Source organism: Rhinopithecus roxellana, chromosome 16 (genome assembly GCF_007565055.1).
Source record: "Rhinopithecus roxellana isolate Shanxi Qingling chromosome 16, ASM756505v1, whole genome shotgun sequence".
In the NCBI taxonomy this organism is placed as follows: Eukaryota; Metazoa; Chordata; class Mammalia; order Primates; family Cercopithecidae; genus Rhinopithecus; species Rhinopithecus roxellana.
Window position 1 is genome coordinate 86,646,707 of NC_044564.1, and position 18,566 is coordinate 86,665,272.

Below are 18,566 nucleotides of genomic sequence, written 5' to 3' on the forward strand. Positions count from 1 at the left end.
ATTTGGAATATGACCTTCTTCAAATCAGGCCAGTGGTAAACAGGCTGAAGCCAGTGGGCTCACTGCTGGGCAGCTGTCCTCGGGCCTCAGGCTCCGCTCGTGGTTACGTCAGCAAGGCTGGAAACCACACACAAGGGAAGGGGCGCTTTGACACTGAGGGTATCTTTGTTTTTGGAGTTTTTGCCATCCTTACTGTCTCTCTTCTCATCTAGTCTTTACACACAGAATCTGTTTTACCACTTGTGATCAGATGGCGTGGGCTTGGGTGGCAGGGCCGGGGCGTTTGCTGCCTGGGGGGTTCTCACAGCTGGGATGAAGGGGACACATTCCTTCCTACCACTTAATTCCTTCACCAGGTGTGACGAGCACAGAGATTCAGAATCTCTGGTCATCGCGCTCAGCTCTCTCCCCAACCCATCCAGGCCAGCCTTGGACCCTGCCCAGCTGTCCTGCAGTGTGGCCACCCTCCCACAGACACCTGACCTCCTAACACATGGCCTTCCTGATAAACACCTCGGCTCCCCGTGTGCGCCTGGGATTGTCTTCTGGGCTCCAGGTCTATAAACCACTCCATCTGCACCTATTTTCTTTTCTTTGGGACAGAGTTTCACTCTTGTCACCCAGGCTGGAGTGCACTGGTGCGATCTCGGCTCAATGCAACCTCTACCTCCCAGGTTCAAGTGATTCTCCCGCCTCAGCCTCCTGAGTAGCTGGGAGTACAGGCACGCACCACCACACCCAGCTAATTTCTGTATTTGTAGTAGAGATGGGTTTTGCCATGTTGGCCAGGCTGGTCTCAAAATCCTGACCTCATGTGATCTGCCCGCCTCGGCCTGCCAAACTGCTGGGATTACAGGCATGAGCCACCACCTGGCCATATTTTCTTTTATTACTAGTAAATGGGTAACAGGTCAAGCTGTGCCTGGGGCACACGGGGAAGGCCGTAGGGAATGGTTTCACTGCTGTCCCCGCATCCGTGCTGACTCGTGTGTTCAGTTTCAAATAGCAACCAGACCTCTTGCTCAGTGGCTGGGAACCTTCGTATCTGCTAACCCACGACTTCAACTTCACTGCCCGACTCACCCAGCCGCACAAACAGGACGCCGGTGGCGGTAATGGTCTTCATCCCGTTGGTGGCCACGCACTGGTAGTAGCCAGTGTCTGTCGTGTCCAGGTCCTGGATTCGCAGTCGCGAGCCGTATTCTGTCTTCCGGATGATGATCCGCCGCGGCTCCTGCACCACCGGAGCGTCATTCTTCAGCCACCGCACGTTGGGGGGTGGGTTTCCCGCCACCTTGCAGTGCAGAATTGCTGTCTGGCCTTGGACAATGGTGATGTTGTTTACTGGCTCCAGAAAATTCAGAAAGTAACCTGCCAAGGAGAGGGGTCACAAAAGAGCAAGCTTCAGTGAGGGCTGGAGGGAAGGGCCACCTGGGGCCTCCGTTATGAACTCCTCCGAGGGAAGTTTTCCATTTTCTGTCACCTACTAAAATAGGTTCTTGTTATCTGTGGTAATTATCTCCCAGAATGCTACAGGGAACACTGAATTAGTGAATACTGAACCACTGCTCCTACGGGAAACACAGAGTCAAATTCCTGCGAGCCTCTCGTCATAATATTTTCATCAACTAACCAATACGTAACCTTGGTTTGTGTGTGTTTCTGTTTAAAGACACCATATTCAATGTGCACTGTTGATTCCCTCACATTGAACCCACGGCCAACAGCCTCATAACTCATGCCTGAACGAAGCTTCTCTCACACACATTATTTTCTCCATAAGGCACGTCGCAGCCTTCTTGCACTTAGGAACACCAGACCACTTCAGCGCTGTGCCTGGGGGCCATCATAAACAGTAAAATCACCAACAGAAAGCCCAAATATGCAAGAAACGTGGCACTAAATAGACCAAGAAAAGGCCACATGTTCACAGTATGAGAGCAGAAGCCAGGAAGCCGACTATCGCCTTATTCAACCCCAGCTGGGACACAGATTTTTCACTGCCTTGGGCGTGTGTCTGTGAAAAGCCACAAAAGCACCATGAGTGTTGATCTGGGGGTTACAAATAGACTTTAGGTATTAGGTGAACTCACAAATACGGAATCTGCAAACGATGAGGATCAACTGTGCTTCTCTTTCCAACACTACATCTAACCTGGGCTGGTCGAAATGATGTAAATTCACGCTCAGAAAGTCCCTCCTCCCCGCCTGCCACATCATTAAGCACAGAGCCACAGAAGTAAAATATAAAAAGGAGATGTGTTTCAAAATATGGACATCCCCAAACCAAGCTAATCACTGTCCTGTAAATAGAACAGAAGTTACGATGCTGAGGGGAGCTGAAGGCTTTGTCCTGCTGCACCCAGGTCCAGAGCAGACAGAAGCAGTCCCGCGCTCACACACTAGGGGGCACACGGGGTCTTAAAGCACCCAGAATGGGGAGTGAGTGGGCTGCTCCTAAGATGGACTCTCATAAGCGCACACCCTAGATCCCGCACATGTGCAGTTCACAATAATAGGGTTTGTGCTCCTATGAGAATCTAATGCTGCTGCTGATCTGACAGGAGGTGGAGCTCAGGTGGTCATGTGATTGACGGGGAGTGGCTGTAAATACAGATGAAGCTTCACTCGTTCACCCTCTGCTCACCTCCTGCTGTGTAGCCCAGTTCCTAACAGGCCACGCACCAGTAACCAGTCCATGGCCAGGAGGCTGAGGACCCTGCCATAGACATTTCTTTTGGATAAATATAGAAATTGACCCTTCCTCAGGAAAGGATCTCTTAAAAAAGTATCAAAGAATTGAAACTCACAAGATCATCATATCACATCGAGACAGTAAGACACCAGGCCCTCAATCATCATGATGGCTTCCTTACTACCCCTTCCACGTTCCTGTTTTCCCACACATAGCTACATTTCTTCCCTGCTACATAAAGCCCTCATTTTAGTCAGTCAGGGAGATGAATTTGAGGCTGAGCTCCCATCTCCTCAGCTGCATCACCGGATTAAAGCCTTCTTTCTTGGCAATAATTTTTGTTTCAGTGATTAGCTTTCCGTGTGGTGAGCAGCAGGAACTAGATCAAACCCTGGTGTTTCAGTAACATTAGGGGTCCTCTCTTTCCTTGACCAGTGGCTCCCCACTGCATCACTCCAACCTCTGCTTCCATTGCCACATCTACTGCTGAATCCAGTCTTCCAGCCCCAGCTTCCTAAGGACCTCTGTGGTTACACTGGTCCTACCCAGATAAGCCAGAATGATCCTCTCATCTCAAAATCATTAAATTAATCCCATCTGCAAGTTTTTAAAGATCTTGCCACTTTACTCAGCTATCTTAGTTATAACGGTTTCTGAGTTGATTGCCTTGGATTTTCTACATAGATAACATCTTCTTCAAATAACAATAACATAACCTTTTTGCTTTCAAAATTCATATCTCCCATATCTTTTTGCCTGTTTTTTCAGTATTCTTTTTGATTTAAAAATGTTAAATGCTAAAATGCTGCAAACGTACAGAAAAACACAGCTATCAAATGATAACCATGAACAAAATGTATCAAGATTTGACATTAATTTTCCCGTATTTTACTTTGAACACTTAAAAAAAATTCTAGAATGCAACCAAAACCTACTCCTGTTTCTTCTTCTCCAGAGAACTTGTATGCATCATTCCAATGCATATTTATATTATTTTATATTTTCAGAAATTTTTCCTGAAAGGTCATATTTGTTAGTTGCTTTATTTCATCCATCTATGTTGGTTGATGTGCTCCATTTATTTTAATTACCGTGTAATAGAATGGTCCATTATACAAACAAACCACAATTTCCTTATCCATTTCCCAGTTGAACAAGAGTAAGCTGTTTCTACATTATTGCTATTATAATATTTAATGACCACCTATACAGATATCTTGTCCTGTGCATATACAAGAGTCTCTCAAAAGTACATACATGACTGGATGAAGAAAATGTGGTACCTATACACCATGGAATACAATGCAGCCATTAAGAAAAATTATATCCTTTGCAGCAACAGAGATGCAGCTGGAGGCCATCACCCTAAGCAAAATAACACAGGAACAAAACCCCAAATACCTCATGTTCTTACTTATACGTGGGAGTAAAACATTGAGTACACATGGACATAAAGAAGGGAACAACAGACACCCGGGTCTCCTGGAGGACTGAAGGTAGGAGAAGGGTGAGGACTAAAAAACTACCTATTGAGTACTATGCTCATTACCAGGGTGACAAAATAATCTGTACACCAAACCCCCATGACACACAATTTACCCATGTCACAAACCTCTACATGTACCCCTGAACCTAAAATAAAAGTTGGAAGGGGGAAAAAAAGTATCTACCTGGATGTGGTGTCATAGAGTCTTGAAACCTTTCATTGATCTGAGTCTCAAAAGTGCTTGAAACAATTTGTATTTCACTAACAGTATCTGAATTAAAGTGCTTCCCTACAGCTGTGCCGGAATTTGGTGTTTGAGGGCTTTAAAATATTTGCCAATCTGATGGACATAAAATAGTTCTGCGCTATTGTTTTAGTTCGCATCTTATGAATTCCTCGTGAGCTTCCACAACCTTTGGAATGTATTTCTCGTCACTGGGGTGCCCCTTCTGTAATTGTCTGTTCATCTATCTATTCTGATGCTTTTTCCAATTTCTGCAGTTAATTCATTTTATCTTTTCCTTTTCTATGTATGCATTCAGTGTAAAATTTTCCTTCCACTCTTCTTTAGCCATCCAATAAATTAATCTTCACATCATTAGTCAGACCCAAATATTGTGTAATATATCTTATGACATTTTTCTTTTAGCTATGAGTTATTTAAAGTGTGCTTTAATTGCACTGTTGTCACAGAATATGATCTGAGTGGTGACAATTCTTTGAAGCCACTGACATATGCTCCACAGAGTCAGCTTCCTGGAGATGGTCCACAGATGCTTAGTAAGAATGTGCTTAGTCTACGTTCATGGCAGACTTTTATTTTTAAGTGCCCATTTGATCAAGCTTGTTGATTTTGTTGTTCATATTTTTAGTATGTTTATCTACTAGACTCAAAGACTTTGCATTTGTCAAATAGCTTTTAGTAATTCTGTCAAGTTGAGTTGATAATATGGGAAATGATGGGGCTGAATGCACTCCCAACTTCAGTTTTATTACATCATTGGGTCCATATATCACTAAGCAACAATTCTGTCTAAAAGATTGTTTTATCTGATATTATTATAGCCATCCTCAGGGAACCTTTGGTTAACATAGCCCTACTTTTATCTTTTTAATATCTTCATCATTTTTATGATTCTGTATTAGACATAACTCTTATAAGTGGCATATAATTTTACATTTTGAGTCTATGTTTTTAACTGATAAGTTTTATTTTTAACGTTTCCATTGTCTTTTGTTTTTTATTTCCTATCTTCTATTGGATTTTTAAATTCTCCATTTTCCCCCTCTGCTTATTTGAAAGTTATATATAAGTGGCTAGCTTAACTACTTTTTATAGGCATACCTAATTTAGCAAAGTCCTCCAATTACAAAAGACTTTAAATGCTATGAGCTACACACACACACACACACACACACACACAGAGAGAGAGAGAGAGAGAGAGAGAGATGTCAAACTGCTTCCTAGTACTTAGATACACTCTGATTTTAAGCCTCTAATTATTGTTATTTTTACTGTCACGAGTATTTTGAGATCTACCAACTTGCTCACCAACTTCTTTCCTCACCAACACTTCTTGCACCTCACTCCTTCCTCTTAGGTTCAGTTGAGCTCATCCTGAATAACATTCATTCTTTGGGTAAAGGACTAAGGCTGTAAACACTCTTAGTCTTGGTCTAAAAACATCCATGACTTTCACACTTGAATGATAGTTTAGCTGGGTATAGAATTTGAGGCACTGCTGTCCTCTGGCTTTTATGGTGACTGTTGAAAGTCCTGCAGTTCTTGTTCCTTTGCAAGTATTCTGAACTTTCCCTTTCTTAGGCTATTTTCAATATTTTTCCTTTGTCTTTGCCATTCCAGACTATCATTAATAGTAAAATTTATTTTTATTCCATCCTCCTCAGGTCTCAGTGCCCTTCCTCAAATCTGAAGATTTGTGCCTTCTGTCAAGTCTATAAAACCTCTATCAGTATTTCACAAAATATTAAATATCCTTCTAGATATATGCTGGTTTTCCTCATATGATAATTCCACTGTGCTCTCTCTTTACCTATTTTTAATACTCCTTATCCTTTTTGTCTTTAGCTATGTGCATCTACTCTGTAACATATCCATCAAGTTTCTCATTTCATGGACTATATTTTTCTTTTCTAGAAGTTCTGTTTGGTTCCTTTTCAAATCCACCACTGCTTTTTCTTCTATGTGGTTTCTGTTTCCTCCTTTATCTTTAATCCTACTAGCTTCATTGTTTACTAGCTTGCCACTCATCCTGGGCTTCGCCAAGTGTGCTGTGTAATTTTTTTTATTGTAAGGCTGGTTTTTCTGAGGGAATCCCTTGAGGACCGGGTTCACTTGACAGGCAGTGCCAAGTTTTATCTTCACTTTTTGGCTTGGAATTTCGTACAGCATTCTGGTAATGTAAATCTGGCTTCCAGAGGTGCCCGTCCCAGCTGATTTCTCATGGGAGAGCCTTCTGTGTTTCCCATCTGGAGCCAGGGTGGGCAATCTCTCCTCTCACCTCTGGGGACTGACCCCGAGGCAATGTGCTCATCCCTCTTCTCCAGGACTCTAGCTCGCAGGTCTCTGAGCTTCACAGTGAAGCTTGTCAACAAAGTTTCAGTTCTGTGGAGCCCATGGGTTCCCTCCTGGCTTGGTGTGGAAACCCAAGGCTTTTGATGAAACCGGACCTAGCAGAATTGTTTCTATAGCAGGGATGATATTTCATAGGCCTTACACTGTGGTGCAAGAAATGTACATTCCTTTATTTTCCTAAACCAAGCTAGATTTTTCTCCTAATCCCTCATTTCTCCCGATTAGAAGAAACTTAATACATCCAATTCCAAGTGAAATCAGTAACTTTAGGTTACTTATTTCATTTACTCTCCATCAGGATTTCCCTCTCCCTGCATATTCTCGAGTGTAGCATTTACGTTCCCGAGCCTGCTCTGACATTAAAGCCCTGGTGGATTTAGTGTGTCCACGTTTTGGTGCTCTCTCTGCTCTGTGGCTCACAGACATGTCCACATGTATGCCATGGCCATGTGGTGACACCACTTTTCACTGTTGGTGAGCTCGTGTCACAACTCCATGATGCCTTCAGAATTCAGCCCTTGGTCTCAGATAAACTCTTCTTGAGGACCTAGGAGAATTGGGCTGTTCTCCAAGGCTGCAAACATAGTGGGCTACCTTAAGTGGCTTCTTCTGTGGCAGCCCAGGGCCGTCACTTATAATTCTGCTTCCTTTCCATTCCTGGCTCCTGGGCATTTCTCCATCTCCCTTGCACGTTCATATAAGCATTTGCATCTTTTACTAGCATTTTATTGAGCACTCATATGTAATTTACGTGGGAGGGCTGCCAAATGAGTCTGGTCCACCATTTTCAACGTCATCGATTCTCTAGGGGCCAAACATGAAAGTGAGAGAGAAAGCTCTCTAGAGATTAAGCACAATATTCCTTTCTCCCTTGGTGTTTAATTTATAGCCAGTCATTTAGCCTCTCTTGGCTTCATTTCCCTTATGTGCAAAATACAGGGTTTGTACTAACCATTTTCTAAGCTCTCCTCCAACTCACAAAAACATTCCTTTGTAGCTGCCCCAAACCTCTCCAGAAACAATTTGCCAGGCCAAAACGAGCCAGGCATGGCCGACCGAGGTTTTGGCTCACTTGGATTTGGGCAGCACTCACACTCCATAGCGTTACACAGAACAGAAGTCTTCCCTTTTAACTGACCCAAAAAAGCTCCCCTTTCTAACTCAACAGTGGCATGACTTTAGCAACTGATGGTACAGGTTCATCTTCCCCGTGCCCAGGCCAGCTCTCTGTGCACTGCAAATCTCTGGACAGGGAGCTGAGTCCAAGCATTAAAACAACCCAAAGGCAAAGTAACAAAGGAATCCCATCACCAGGGAACACGGCTCTGCTGCAGTCACAGTCAGATCAAAGACTTATGATTTTTTTTTTTTTTTTTGAGGCAGTCTCGCTCTGTCCCCAGGCTAAAGTACAGTGGTGTGATCTCGGCTCACTGCAACCTCCAACTCCCTAGTTCAAATGATTCTCCCGCCTCAGCCTCCCGAGTAGCTGGGATTACAGGCACGCGCCACCATGCCTGGCTAAGTTTTGTATTTCTAATAGAGACGGGGTTTCACCATGTTGGCCAGGATGGCCTTGATCTCTTGATCTCGTGATCCACTCACCTTGGCCTCCCAAAGTGCTGGGATTACAAGCGTGAGCCACCGCGCCCGGCCGACTTACGATTTTTAAATCCCAGCTGATCATCCAAGTATTCACCAACTTGGTCAGATTACTCAGGCATTTGAGGATCTGCTTTAACCGGGTCACACGGATCAGTCTGGGAAGATCAAGAAAACTTTGTGTATTAGAGATCATGAGGTTACGGAGCTTGGATTAGTGGGAAATAAAACAAATTTCCTGGAAGGGCACGTGGAATGGAAATCCTGAGAGCTGCAGGAAGGACATAAAGCTGCTCCTCCCAAGGGAAAATATTTTCAGGTTAATAAATCCATTGCAGGCGTGGAACAGTGGCCACTCTCCTCAGGCTTTCCCACTGAGCTGTTGAGCAGTGCATGCAGCCAGCTGCAGAAAACCAGGGGCAGTGTCAGGAAGGATGGGAGTCACAGAAAACGAGGAAAACAAGAAGCACCATACAGTACCCGTCCAAAAAAGTCTTCGCTATGGAATAGTCTTGTTTATCGTCTCAGAAATTTTCTCCTTCACCAGCTTCTTCTGAGCATTCTACCACTCAAGCCTCGCTCCCACCCCACACCTAGGAGGACATTGACCACCAACAGGCATTACCCCCCTAAATCCTCTAGAAGGACCTCTTTTAAACACCTCTGTACTACTTGCATCAGGAGTTACAATTACCTGGGCCCATCACAGCTTCATAGAAAACAATCAAAAACAAATAATCCAAGCCCTACTCATTACAATTTTACTAGGGCATCTACTTCACCCTACTACAAATCTCAGAATACTTTGAAGCACCCTTGACTGTTTCCAACAGCATCTACGGCTCAACATTTTTTGTTGCCACGGGTCTCCACGGCCTTCACATCATTGTCGGATCTACATTCCTCATTATCTGCCTTATTTGTTAACTGTTATATCATTTTATATCAAACCACCGTTTTGGCTTTGAAGCCGCCGCTTGGTGCTGACACTTTGTAGGTGTTGTCTGACTGTTCCTCTCTATTTCTATCTATTGATGAGGGTCCTATTCTTTTAGTATAACTAGTACAGTTGACTTCCAATCAATTAGTTTCGATAGTATTCGAAAAAGAATAACTAACCTAGTATTAGCTTTAACAATTAACACTCTTCTAACCTTGCTACTTATAATCATCATGTTCTGACTGCCTCAACTCAATTCTTATACAGAAAAAAACTAATCCTTACGAAAGCGGTTTTGACCTGCTAAACTCTGCTCGTATTCCTTTCTCCATAAAATTTTTTCTAGTTGCCATCACCTTTCTATTATTTGATTTGGAAATTGCCCTACTACTGCCCCTACCATGACCCCTCCAAACGACAAACCTCTCCACAATAACTAAGTCATCCATCATATTAATTATCATTCTAGTCCTTAGTCTGGCCTACGAATGAACTCAAAAAGGACTAGATTGAACTGAATTGGTAAGTAGTTTAAACAAAACAAATGATTTTGACTCATTAGATTATGATAATCATACTAACCAAATGCCCCTTATCTATATAAATGTTGCGCTAGCATTTACCATTTCACTCCTAGGCATATTCATCTATTGTTCACCGCTAATATCCTCTCTACTGAGATGAAGAAAAGTACCTAAGAGTGTTTGTACCTTTGGACAAACCGAGACGATGGTGGGGTGACCTGTGTCCCCCAGCCAGTCATGCTGAAGTCCTCACCCCCGCAACCCGTGAGTGTCACTTTATTGGGAAATAGGGTCACTGTAGATGTAACGAAGTTAAGAGGACTGAGTCCTACTTGATTAGAGAGGGCCCTAATCCAACGACAGTTTCCTTATAGGAACAGGGAATTTCAGACACAGACCTAGAGGGAAGAAAGAGCAGAGATGGAGGGACGCTGCCACAGCCACAGAGCACCATAGGCATCAAGGGTTGCCAGCGACGCCTGGAGCTCAGACAGAAGCATGGCACAGACTGTCCCCAGAGCCCTCAGAAGGAACCTACTCTGCCAACAAGCCCAACAACCCTTGATTTCAGACTTCTGGCCTCCAGAGCTGAGAGGAAACATTCTGATGTCTTAAGGCATCTTGTCTTGAGATCCTTTGCTATGACAAAGGACCTATCCTTTGCAAGGGTAAAGGAATTGAAGAAGAAAGAAGAACGGCTGCAGACAGAAGGAGACAGCCCAAGAAACTAAAACTAAGACCTACACACAGGTGACATCCACTCCCGCCCAAAGAGACAGAGACATGGGTGTGTGCACACCCCGGGGACAGACAGAGACAGACAGGTGGTGGCACAGTCCTTTGCAGTACGGTCTCAAACCCAGCGAGCTCAGGAAGAATCACTGCTGTCCCTGTGTGTCACCCACAGGAGGAAGAACAACAGCCACTGGCAATACCAGTCAGACGAGGGAAACGGCTGCCTACCATAGGGACGCCACCCCGCTGGGCACAGGCTGTCAGGATTCTACCCCTGGGAAAAGAGCGGGGCTGATGGAGGACTGCAGGGAAGGCTCGGAGGCAGGAATCAGCCTCACCGATGGCAAGAAGCTGCTGTGGGTCTACAGACAGTCCAGACAGTCTCAGATGCCCGGCCCAAACTCTGCCCCGAACAACCAACGGTGCACTTTGAAATCTCCTATTTGTGGGGCTGAGTTTTCTTCCAAGACCATTCAGTGGCTCCAGATCCAGACAATACAATGGGCATTGCAGACTCACAGTCAATAGGAGGACAAAGGGTCCCCTACTTGGATCGAAGGCGCCTTGAACATGGCCTTCAGCCTCCAGAGTGGCGCAAGGCTCAGAACCTGGAAATCTTGTGTTTATTTTGTCCAACGGATGTTAGAAAACGTCTTAGGGAAAGGTTTCCTTGGGACTGTGTGGCTGTGGGTTGCGCGGGGACAGAGAAGACTGGCAGGGGCTGAACTGGCTGCTGACCTGGAACCTAAGAATGACCTGCCTGGAGGTTTCCCTCCACCAAGTCCTAGTGCTCGGCAGCTGCTCCCTCCCCATGTCACCCTGGAGCTTGGAGCTTCTCTCTGTGCCATACAAAATGTACCCCCAGAAATCCCCAGCCCGGGATGGACATGGATGTGGACACTGGGCTCAGTGCAAGCCTCCTGTGTCCTTGTAAGATGAGTTTCCAGCACCAGCCGACACCCACAAGGCTGAGATGTCCCAGGATGAGAGCATGGAGCCCATCCTGGCCTCCTTGGTGGCGGCCTGGTCCTCTCCCTGCCTGTGCCTCTTAAGTGCATCAGCACCTTCAGAGCTGCCCTGGGGGTTCCCTGAGCACGCAGGTCATGTGGGACTCCATCCCCCACTCCTGCCCTTGGCTACATAACAACCAAAGTGGCCAGAATGAAACCGGAGTCTGACCCTGGGCACCCACTGTGAGACTGGGTGTCAGAGCCTTGCTGCTCTGAGTGGGACCCCACGTTCCCTTTCTCTCCCACGTCCTCCTCCTGCCTAGAGCATCCTGAGCTGTGCCAGCCATTGCCCCTACTCTGTGGGGTTCAGCCTCCTGACCACCCTATCGGCGACAGCCAGCACCGCTCACTCCCGTCCCAGCTCTGCTTCCCTCCAGCACCTTCATGATCTGAGGTCTTCCTGTGGTTCCCAGGCTTGCCTCTCCCACTTAGGAGGATACTCAGTGAGCCCAGGGGAGGCGGAGACCATGCTGCCTCATACTGAGACGTTTTGAGAGACTCCTGAGCGCCCAACATGCGGTGGGCTTCAGTAAATACATGCTGAAGGCAAGAAGCCTCAGTTCAGGGGCCACATCCTCCCAGAAACCCCCCTGCCCATGTGAGTAACGCCATGGACATCCAGACCACCATCAGTTCCCTGTGCATTTCTGCTGCACTGTACTGTTTACATTATTTTCTCTTTATTGTTCTATGTGTCTAGACCCTGTCCTTTCTCCTTTGCAGGGAAATTATTGAGGAATAACAGAGCAGTCTGCTGCAGAGGGATGCCCGCATGGTGGCCCTGGGGACTGCACCACGCTGCCCTATGCATCCTTATTTGTGCTTGAGCGCCCCTTGTGGGTATCTGGTAAACCTCAGCGTCACCTCTGTGTTCAATCTTGATGTTCTCAGGATGAGCAGAGTTCTGAGGACAGGCTACAGTCACTGGGCAGGAGGACATTCCTCGTCATCTTTACCCTGGCTTGCCTGCTGGTGGTCAGCACGGGGCCCACCCAGGCTCACTTGGTATGGCTGGGGCAGGGTGACTCTCACATTCTGGTCTGGGCACTTGGAGCACACCCACTGCAGGGAGTGTCTTCCCTATTCTAAGGGAACAACAAGCCCAGGCACAACAACGTTACTGCCTCCTGCAGCCAGGTGTGCACCCAGCAGCTGACACACAACTGCCGTCTCTGCGCACGCTCAGAACAACTAACATTCATCGTGCCCATTCTGTAGATTCAGACACTGGAGTCCCAAAAGTAACTTTCCATGGGGTCCCTGGCCAGAGGAGACACAGCTGGGAGAGTCGCATGGCACCCCCTTATGCTGAGCCCGAGCTGCGAATCACAGACCTCACAGGCTGAATGCTGACTGTTTGCAGTGATGATCCTATTTTCATTTTCCACCCGGTTAGCCTCAGAGACCCTCACTCTATGTTAAACCTATCAGACCATCATACATACACACAGGCACGCACACCAGGAGTTCCAGAATAAACCAGAAACACACACAATAATTCAGCCGATAAGACCTATATGAACTAGGAAACTGATGCTTGGTAAACAGAGACCAATAGGCACGGTCTCCGTATCAGCTCAGGGAGCTCTGCTGACTGCTTTGTTTTCTCTTTCCAAGGAAATTTTAGTTCAGCACCACAGCCTGACATGTCACAAATAGCAGGGAACAGCCTAGTAACCAAGGCACTGGTTTCACTACCCTGTTATTTAGAATCCACTTGAGATCACCTATAATTGCAACACATCCTTACATGGGCAAAGTCAGGAATTCCCTGCTGGCTGCAGTGTGGACGAGGAGCAGCTCTTCTCCAAAGACAGAGACACAGCTCGCCGGGTCTATTTTGGCTGAGCCAGAACAGGAGGCCAGCAGACAGGCGAGCCCACACCACCCCGCCCCGAACTTCAGAAATTATCCACTTCCCACAAACATTCCAAAGTACTGATCTTACAAAACACAAGCTGTATTCCATGTACATTTAAAACACAGCCTTGGAACAAAAAAGCATGTGGTTTCTAGGTCAGATATAAGCCTCTGTAAGTAATAGAATGAGAATTCTAAAACATGTATGTATGTATGTATGTCTACTGGAAGTCTAATGTAACAAGGGAAGACAAAGCTCTGTTAAATATCCACTCACATGTTAACCTGGTTATAACCGAGTCCTACAGTCACCTGCAGTCTTAAACAACGACAGTACTCTGGCATATGAAAACTGAAGGCAAACTTTTAATCTGTAAATCACAACATCCTTGGTGTTCACTTTCTCTACATAGGCTTTTTGCTCTGGGAACTTCTCTCTCTCTCTCTCTCGATACCATCTATCAAACATAAGCTTCATCCCAAATACTGACCCAGGACATCTGAACAAAAACACTTTTTCCAGCTAATTATTGGATTCGCTTTTGCTTGGCCAAAGGTAAAGCTGTCTTATCACCGATGAACTGGTCCACAGGCCAATGTCACCTGCCAGTGATTTTAGAGATGTTTATACATCATGACTGATGATTGCGTTAAATAGCTAATACAGTACATTCAGCTATGATTATACATGTGATTAGGCCAAATGTGGCCAAGCGCGACATTCCCAGAAGCTCTATGAGCAAAAATGTACAGGACGAATGAGTCTGGCTTTGCCAGGCCGACTCCTTCTAGTACTAAATGATGTGAGGAACGGGCCAGGAGTAGAAGGACGGGTGGAGTCAGTCTCCATTGGTGCAAGAGCAAGAACTCAAAAGGAAGTAAAATCACATTACAGAACCAGGTCATTGACGAGCAGGGGAAAGATTGGGGCCCCTAGCCTGAGACTTTGGCGGGGGGTGGGGGTGGGGGGGGGGGTGGGGAGGGCAGTTCACTATGGATCCTGTCCCACTAAGGGTGCTGATGGATCCACAAATCATCATGATTGTGATGCTAACAAATGGTGTCAGCATCAGCTACTGCTTCTGGGTGCCTGCAGCGAACTGAGCAAGTCCTTTCATCCCGCCTGCGCTGGGGGTACTCCCATCTTGAAACTGCTGAGAGCAGTGCCATGCCCAAGGCCCTGGCCCCAGGGGAAGGGTGAAGCCGCCATCTATCCAGGCCCTTCCTCCTGCAAACCCAGGCTCAGAACTGCGGCACTAAACTCCACTATCCTGATACTGCAAAGAAACACAGCCCAGCCTTCTGTGGTCCTTTGCTCTCTTTTTGAACTACCCTTTCATAAACATGCATGTATGTACAGATGTGCCCACTTGAGAGGCCACCTTCAGCGTCAGCATTTCTGTGCTCTGGAGAGGTCCAAGGCAAACTTCCAAACTCTGTAATCAATCAGCTCCTTCGGTCATGGGAACGCACTGAACACACATGGTTTTTAACCCAATCGCTTGTGGGTTAACAACAACAACAAAAGAAGTCAAGAGGCTATCAAATCCCAACAAACAAAAAGCACAGTAGAAAGTATTCTATTCTAAGCTTGAGAAGTTGCTCCACTTCCAGAAAGGGAAGTGAGAGAATCCCACCTTAGGGCACTGAATTTGACTTATAAAGGCTGGGAGCTTGCAGCATCCAGGGAATAAAATTTTCTGTTCAATTTCATCTGATGGTCATTTTTTCACCTTGATAAGCAAATGCATCTTCCTAAGTGCATCATGAATATGCAGCTGTTTCTGCCTCATAGGGTTACTTATGACCACTCCTCTTAAAGAACAGCTCTCCCATCCCACAAGCAGTCTCAGGCCCTCTGCAGCCCCCGCTCCAGGAGCCTCAGCACAGCCCCGCCCCAGGCCCACCAGGAAGCCCCCACGCTCCCCATCTGGGCAAGAGGTTTGCAGCGCATCTGAAACAAAGGACTGCAATACATTTTCCCAAGGAAATATCAGAGTCTATGGAATGACTCCAGTTGGATTCTCGGCTGTTACTGTGGCCTGTCTGCTTCTCATCACTCGTCCCCAAACCCTCAACTGCATCCTCTGCTTCTCCTCGATCCGTGCCTGACAGCTGCCGTGTGATTTTTTCACAGAGTGAATGGGACTGCACCACCCCCCAGACCAGACGCCCTCAACAACTGACAATGAAACACAAATTCCGGACCTAAAGTGCTGTGCAGGGCATAGCCCAGGGCTGCTCCATGAACTTTCTGTGACACTGGAACATTTTAGATCTGTGCTACCCCTTGTGGGAGGCTCTTGCCAAATTGAAATGTAGCTAGTACAACCAAGGAACTGAATTCGCAATTTTATTTATTCTAACTGACTTGAATTTCAAAAGCCTCCTGGCTGCCCTACTGAAATTCAGGGATTCAGCCCTGGCTGACTCTGACCTCCACCTTGCCGTAAGCCAGGCGTCTGCCCTGCGGCACCACCACACCACCAAGTCCCGCTTGACCCAGGGCCTCCAGTGGGCTTGGCACACACTTCACTTCCCTCCCATTTTCACTTGGCCAGCGTCCACTCTTCAGATCTCAGCACAACCATCTGTCCCCAAATCAAGAGACCCGTTTCTCTTCTACCCTCCCAAAACCTGGTCTCTTCCTTCAGGTCACTTGCCACAACTCAGAATTTCATAATGACCTGACAGCTTGACTCTCCCCAGATCTGCAAACTCCACACAGCAAAGAGCACAGTTCAGCCAACACCATGTCCTAGGATCTCATGCAGAGCCAGCTATGGGGGCAATCAGTAAGCATCTGTGGTCTGTCTGCACTGTGGGTTGTCAGGCTTTTGAGAAACAAGTTGAGAATCTAACCATCAAAAACTCTTTTTACTCCTAAGGAAACGTGGTCCCCAAGGCCAGTGTGCTAAACAAGCTTTCAGAGCATGTGTTTTCTACATTTAACATCCTACAGAGGATGGAATCCTCTTAAGGAAGCCTCCAAGCACCAGGCACCAGCCTCACCGCCACCCTGCATGCTGGGCAGAGCTCCACCTGCTCTTGGTTTTAAACAACTGACGTCCATGCGGATGCTGTGCAGAGCCACTCTGTAGACTGGACAGAAATAAAGTGGCTGTTACGGCAGTTGATTGTTATGGACTGAGCATTTGTGTCCCCCAAACCCGTAAGTGGAAGCTCTAACCCTCAATGTGATGATATTTGCAGGTAAGGCCTTTGGAAGGTAATCACGATTAGACGAGGTCATGAGGCGGGTGTTACGAAAACACTGGGATTCGGTCTAGGTCCTCCTGCTCCCCACACAGAAAGCCAATCACTGAAACAAGCAGTGCCAAGGAAGAAAACACTGGGATTCGGTCTAGGTCCTCCTGCTCCCCACACAGAAAGCCAATCACTGAAACAAGCAGTGCCAAGGAAAGGGGCTTTAAATCGGCTTTAATCAGGTGCTGCAGTCAAGGAGATGAGAACTCAGTCTCAAAGCCATCTCCCCGATGGACTAAAACTTGGGGTTTATACACCAGAGAAGAAAAGTAACTATGTGTGAGAAAACAGGAACTAGGGAGGGGTACAGAAGCAGACATGATGAAGGAGGGCCTGGAGAAACATGATTCGATACTTTTTTGAGAGGTCTGGGCATCCTTTTCCTGAAGAAGGAACTCAAGATAAAACAAATGTAAGTTTCAAACTTTAAGACCAGGGTCAAGTTCTCTGTTTATCCCAAAGAACTGTCTACAGGACTATTGGGCTGGTTTCAGCGGGGCCTCCATGACGGGATTAGTGTCCTTATGAGAAGAGAATCAAACAGACCTCTCTCTCTCCACCATATGAGGATACAGCAAGGCGGCGGCTGTCTGCAAGCCAGGAGGAGGGTCCTCTCCAGAACCCAACTGTGCTGGCACCTTGATCTTGGACCTCCAGCCTCCAGAACTAGGAAGTGTGTGTTGTTTCAGCTGCCCGGTCTGTGGTGCTTGCTAAGGCAGCCCGAGCTAACTGAGACAGGCTATCTGCGGCTATGAGGTGACACTATATGCATTAGCAAATGCATCACTTCCTCAAGCCACAGGTCTGCATCCGGGGGAAACTTGTTCTATCCACCCTACAAATCTATGGTGCGTTCCAGCAAGGTGTGCCAAGTGAGCACGGCTCTGACCACAGACCCAGGGGAAGAGCTGAAGCCACAAGGCAGGATTCCAGGTGGCTGAGAGGAGGAGGGCCGCCTGCCCACTGAGACGCACACACACCTCTGGAGTCACATGCAACAGGAATCCAGCTCCTAAGGCTCTGCTCAGGCCCCTTCCCCATCTGCCAGGCCGCCATCTGTCCGCCCACACCTCCCTGCATGTCACCTCCCACCCGTGGACCCAACAGGCCCTCAATGCCCTCCCTCCTAGTCAAGAAACGCAGGAATCAAGGTGGCATTCCACCATGCCCACCACCAGGGGGCAGCAAGGGGCCAGAGGACCCCCAGCGCCTTCCTTCAGGCAACGGCGGGGCAAGATGAGCCTCGGCACAGGCGTTCCAAGAACACAGAGAGCACCCGCATGTCCCAGCTCACCTTTCAGAGTTGGCATCGGGCTGTCCTGTCCATCAAGGGGTCCTAAGGGGTCATTCGGATCCGGAACGTCCACTTCACCTGGGAAAAAGAAACCAGGATAGGTATTAAACAAGTTTTCCTTTCAGGAGCCTTTAATTTTATGCAAAGACAATGACATTCTAGCAAAACGACGTAGTATTTGTAGAAAACACAGAGGGATAAGACATTATGGTAACCTCTAGAGGGATTTTATAGTGATATAAAGATATGACCTAACAGTAAAAGTGACTTTGAAGCTTATCCCAAGAATAGCAAATGTGGGGGCTTTGCAAAACAGGTATGGAAATAAGTCAGTGGAGCCTGGGCTTCATTCAGAGAGGGACAGAGAGCGGGAGGGAGAGGCAGAGAAAGAAACCAAAGCACTGGCTGGCAAAATCAAACATTTCTGTAGCCAGATGCCGCAGGCTGCCCTCCAGATGGAGGTCCTGGTAATTGGGTAATAAATTCAGAGTTGGAGAATTTCTTAAGCAACTCATTGTCCTCCCCATCCCCAGACCCAGTGGCAGCAGCCAAGCACCCAC

At 46.9% G+C, this 18,566-nt stretch overlaps 1 protein-coding gene across 3 annotated transcripts in view; it reads right to left on the reverse strand.

Annotated features, from left to right (window-relative positions):
* The window catches only part of ROR2 (receptor tyrosine kinase like orphan receptor 2), a 233,497-nt gene that overhangs the window by 40,427 nt on the left and 174,504 nt on the right, over positions 1-18,566 (reverse strand). For all 3 annotated transcript variants that reach the window (XR_004054093.1, XM_010373595.2, XM_030920389.1), the window contains exons 2-3: positions 18,007-18,084; positions 1,084-1,371 (exon numbers count right to left, since the gene is read on the reverse strand). Coding sequence is in view for 2 of the 3 variants with exons in the window: in XM_010373595.2 (XP_010371897.1) it covers positions 1,084-1,371; positions 18,007-18,084 (366 nt within the window). In the remaining variant the exon portion in view is untranslated. The remainder of the gene's footprint in view (positions 1-1,083; positions 1,372-18,006; positions 18,085-18,566) is intronic.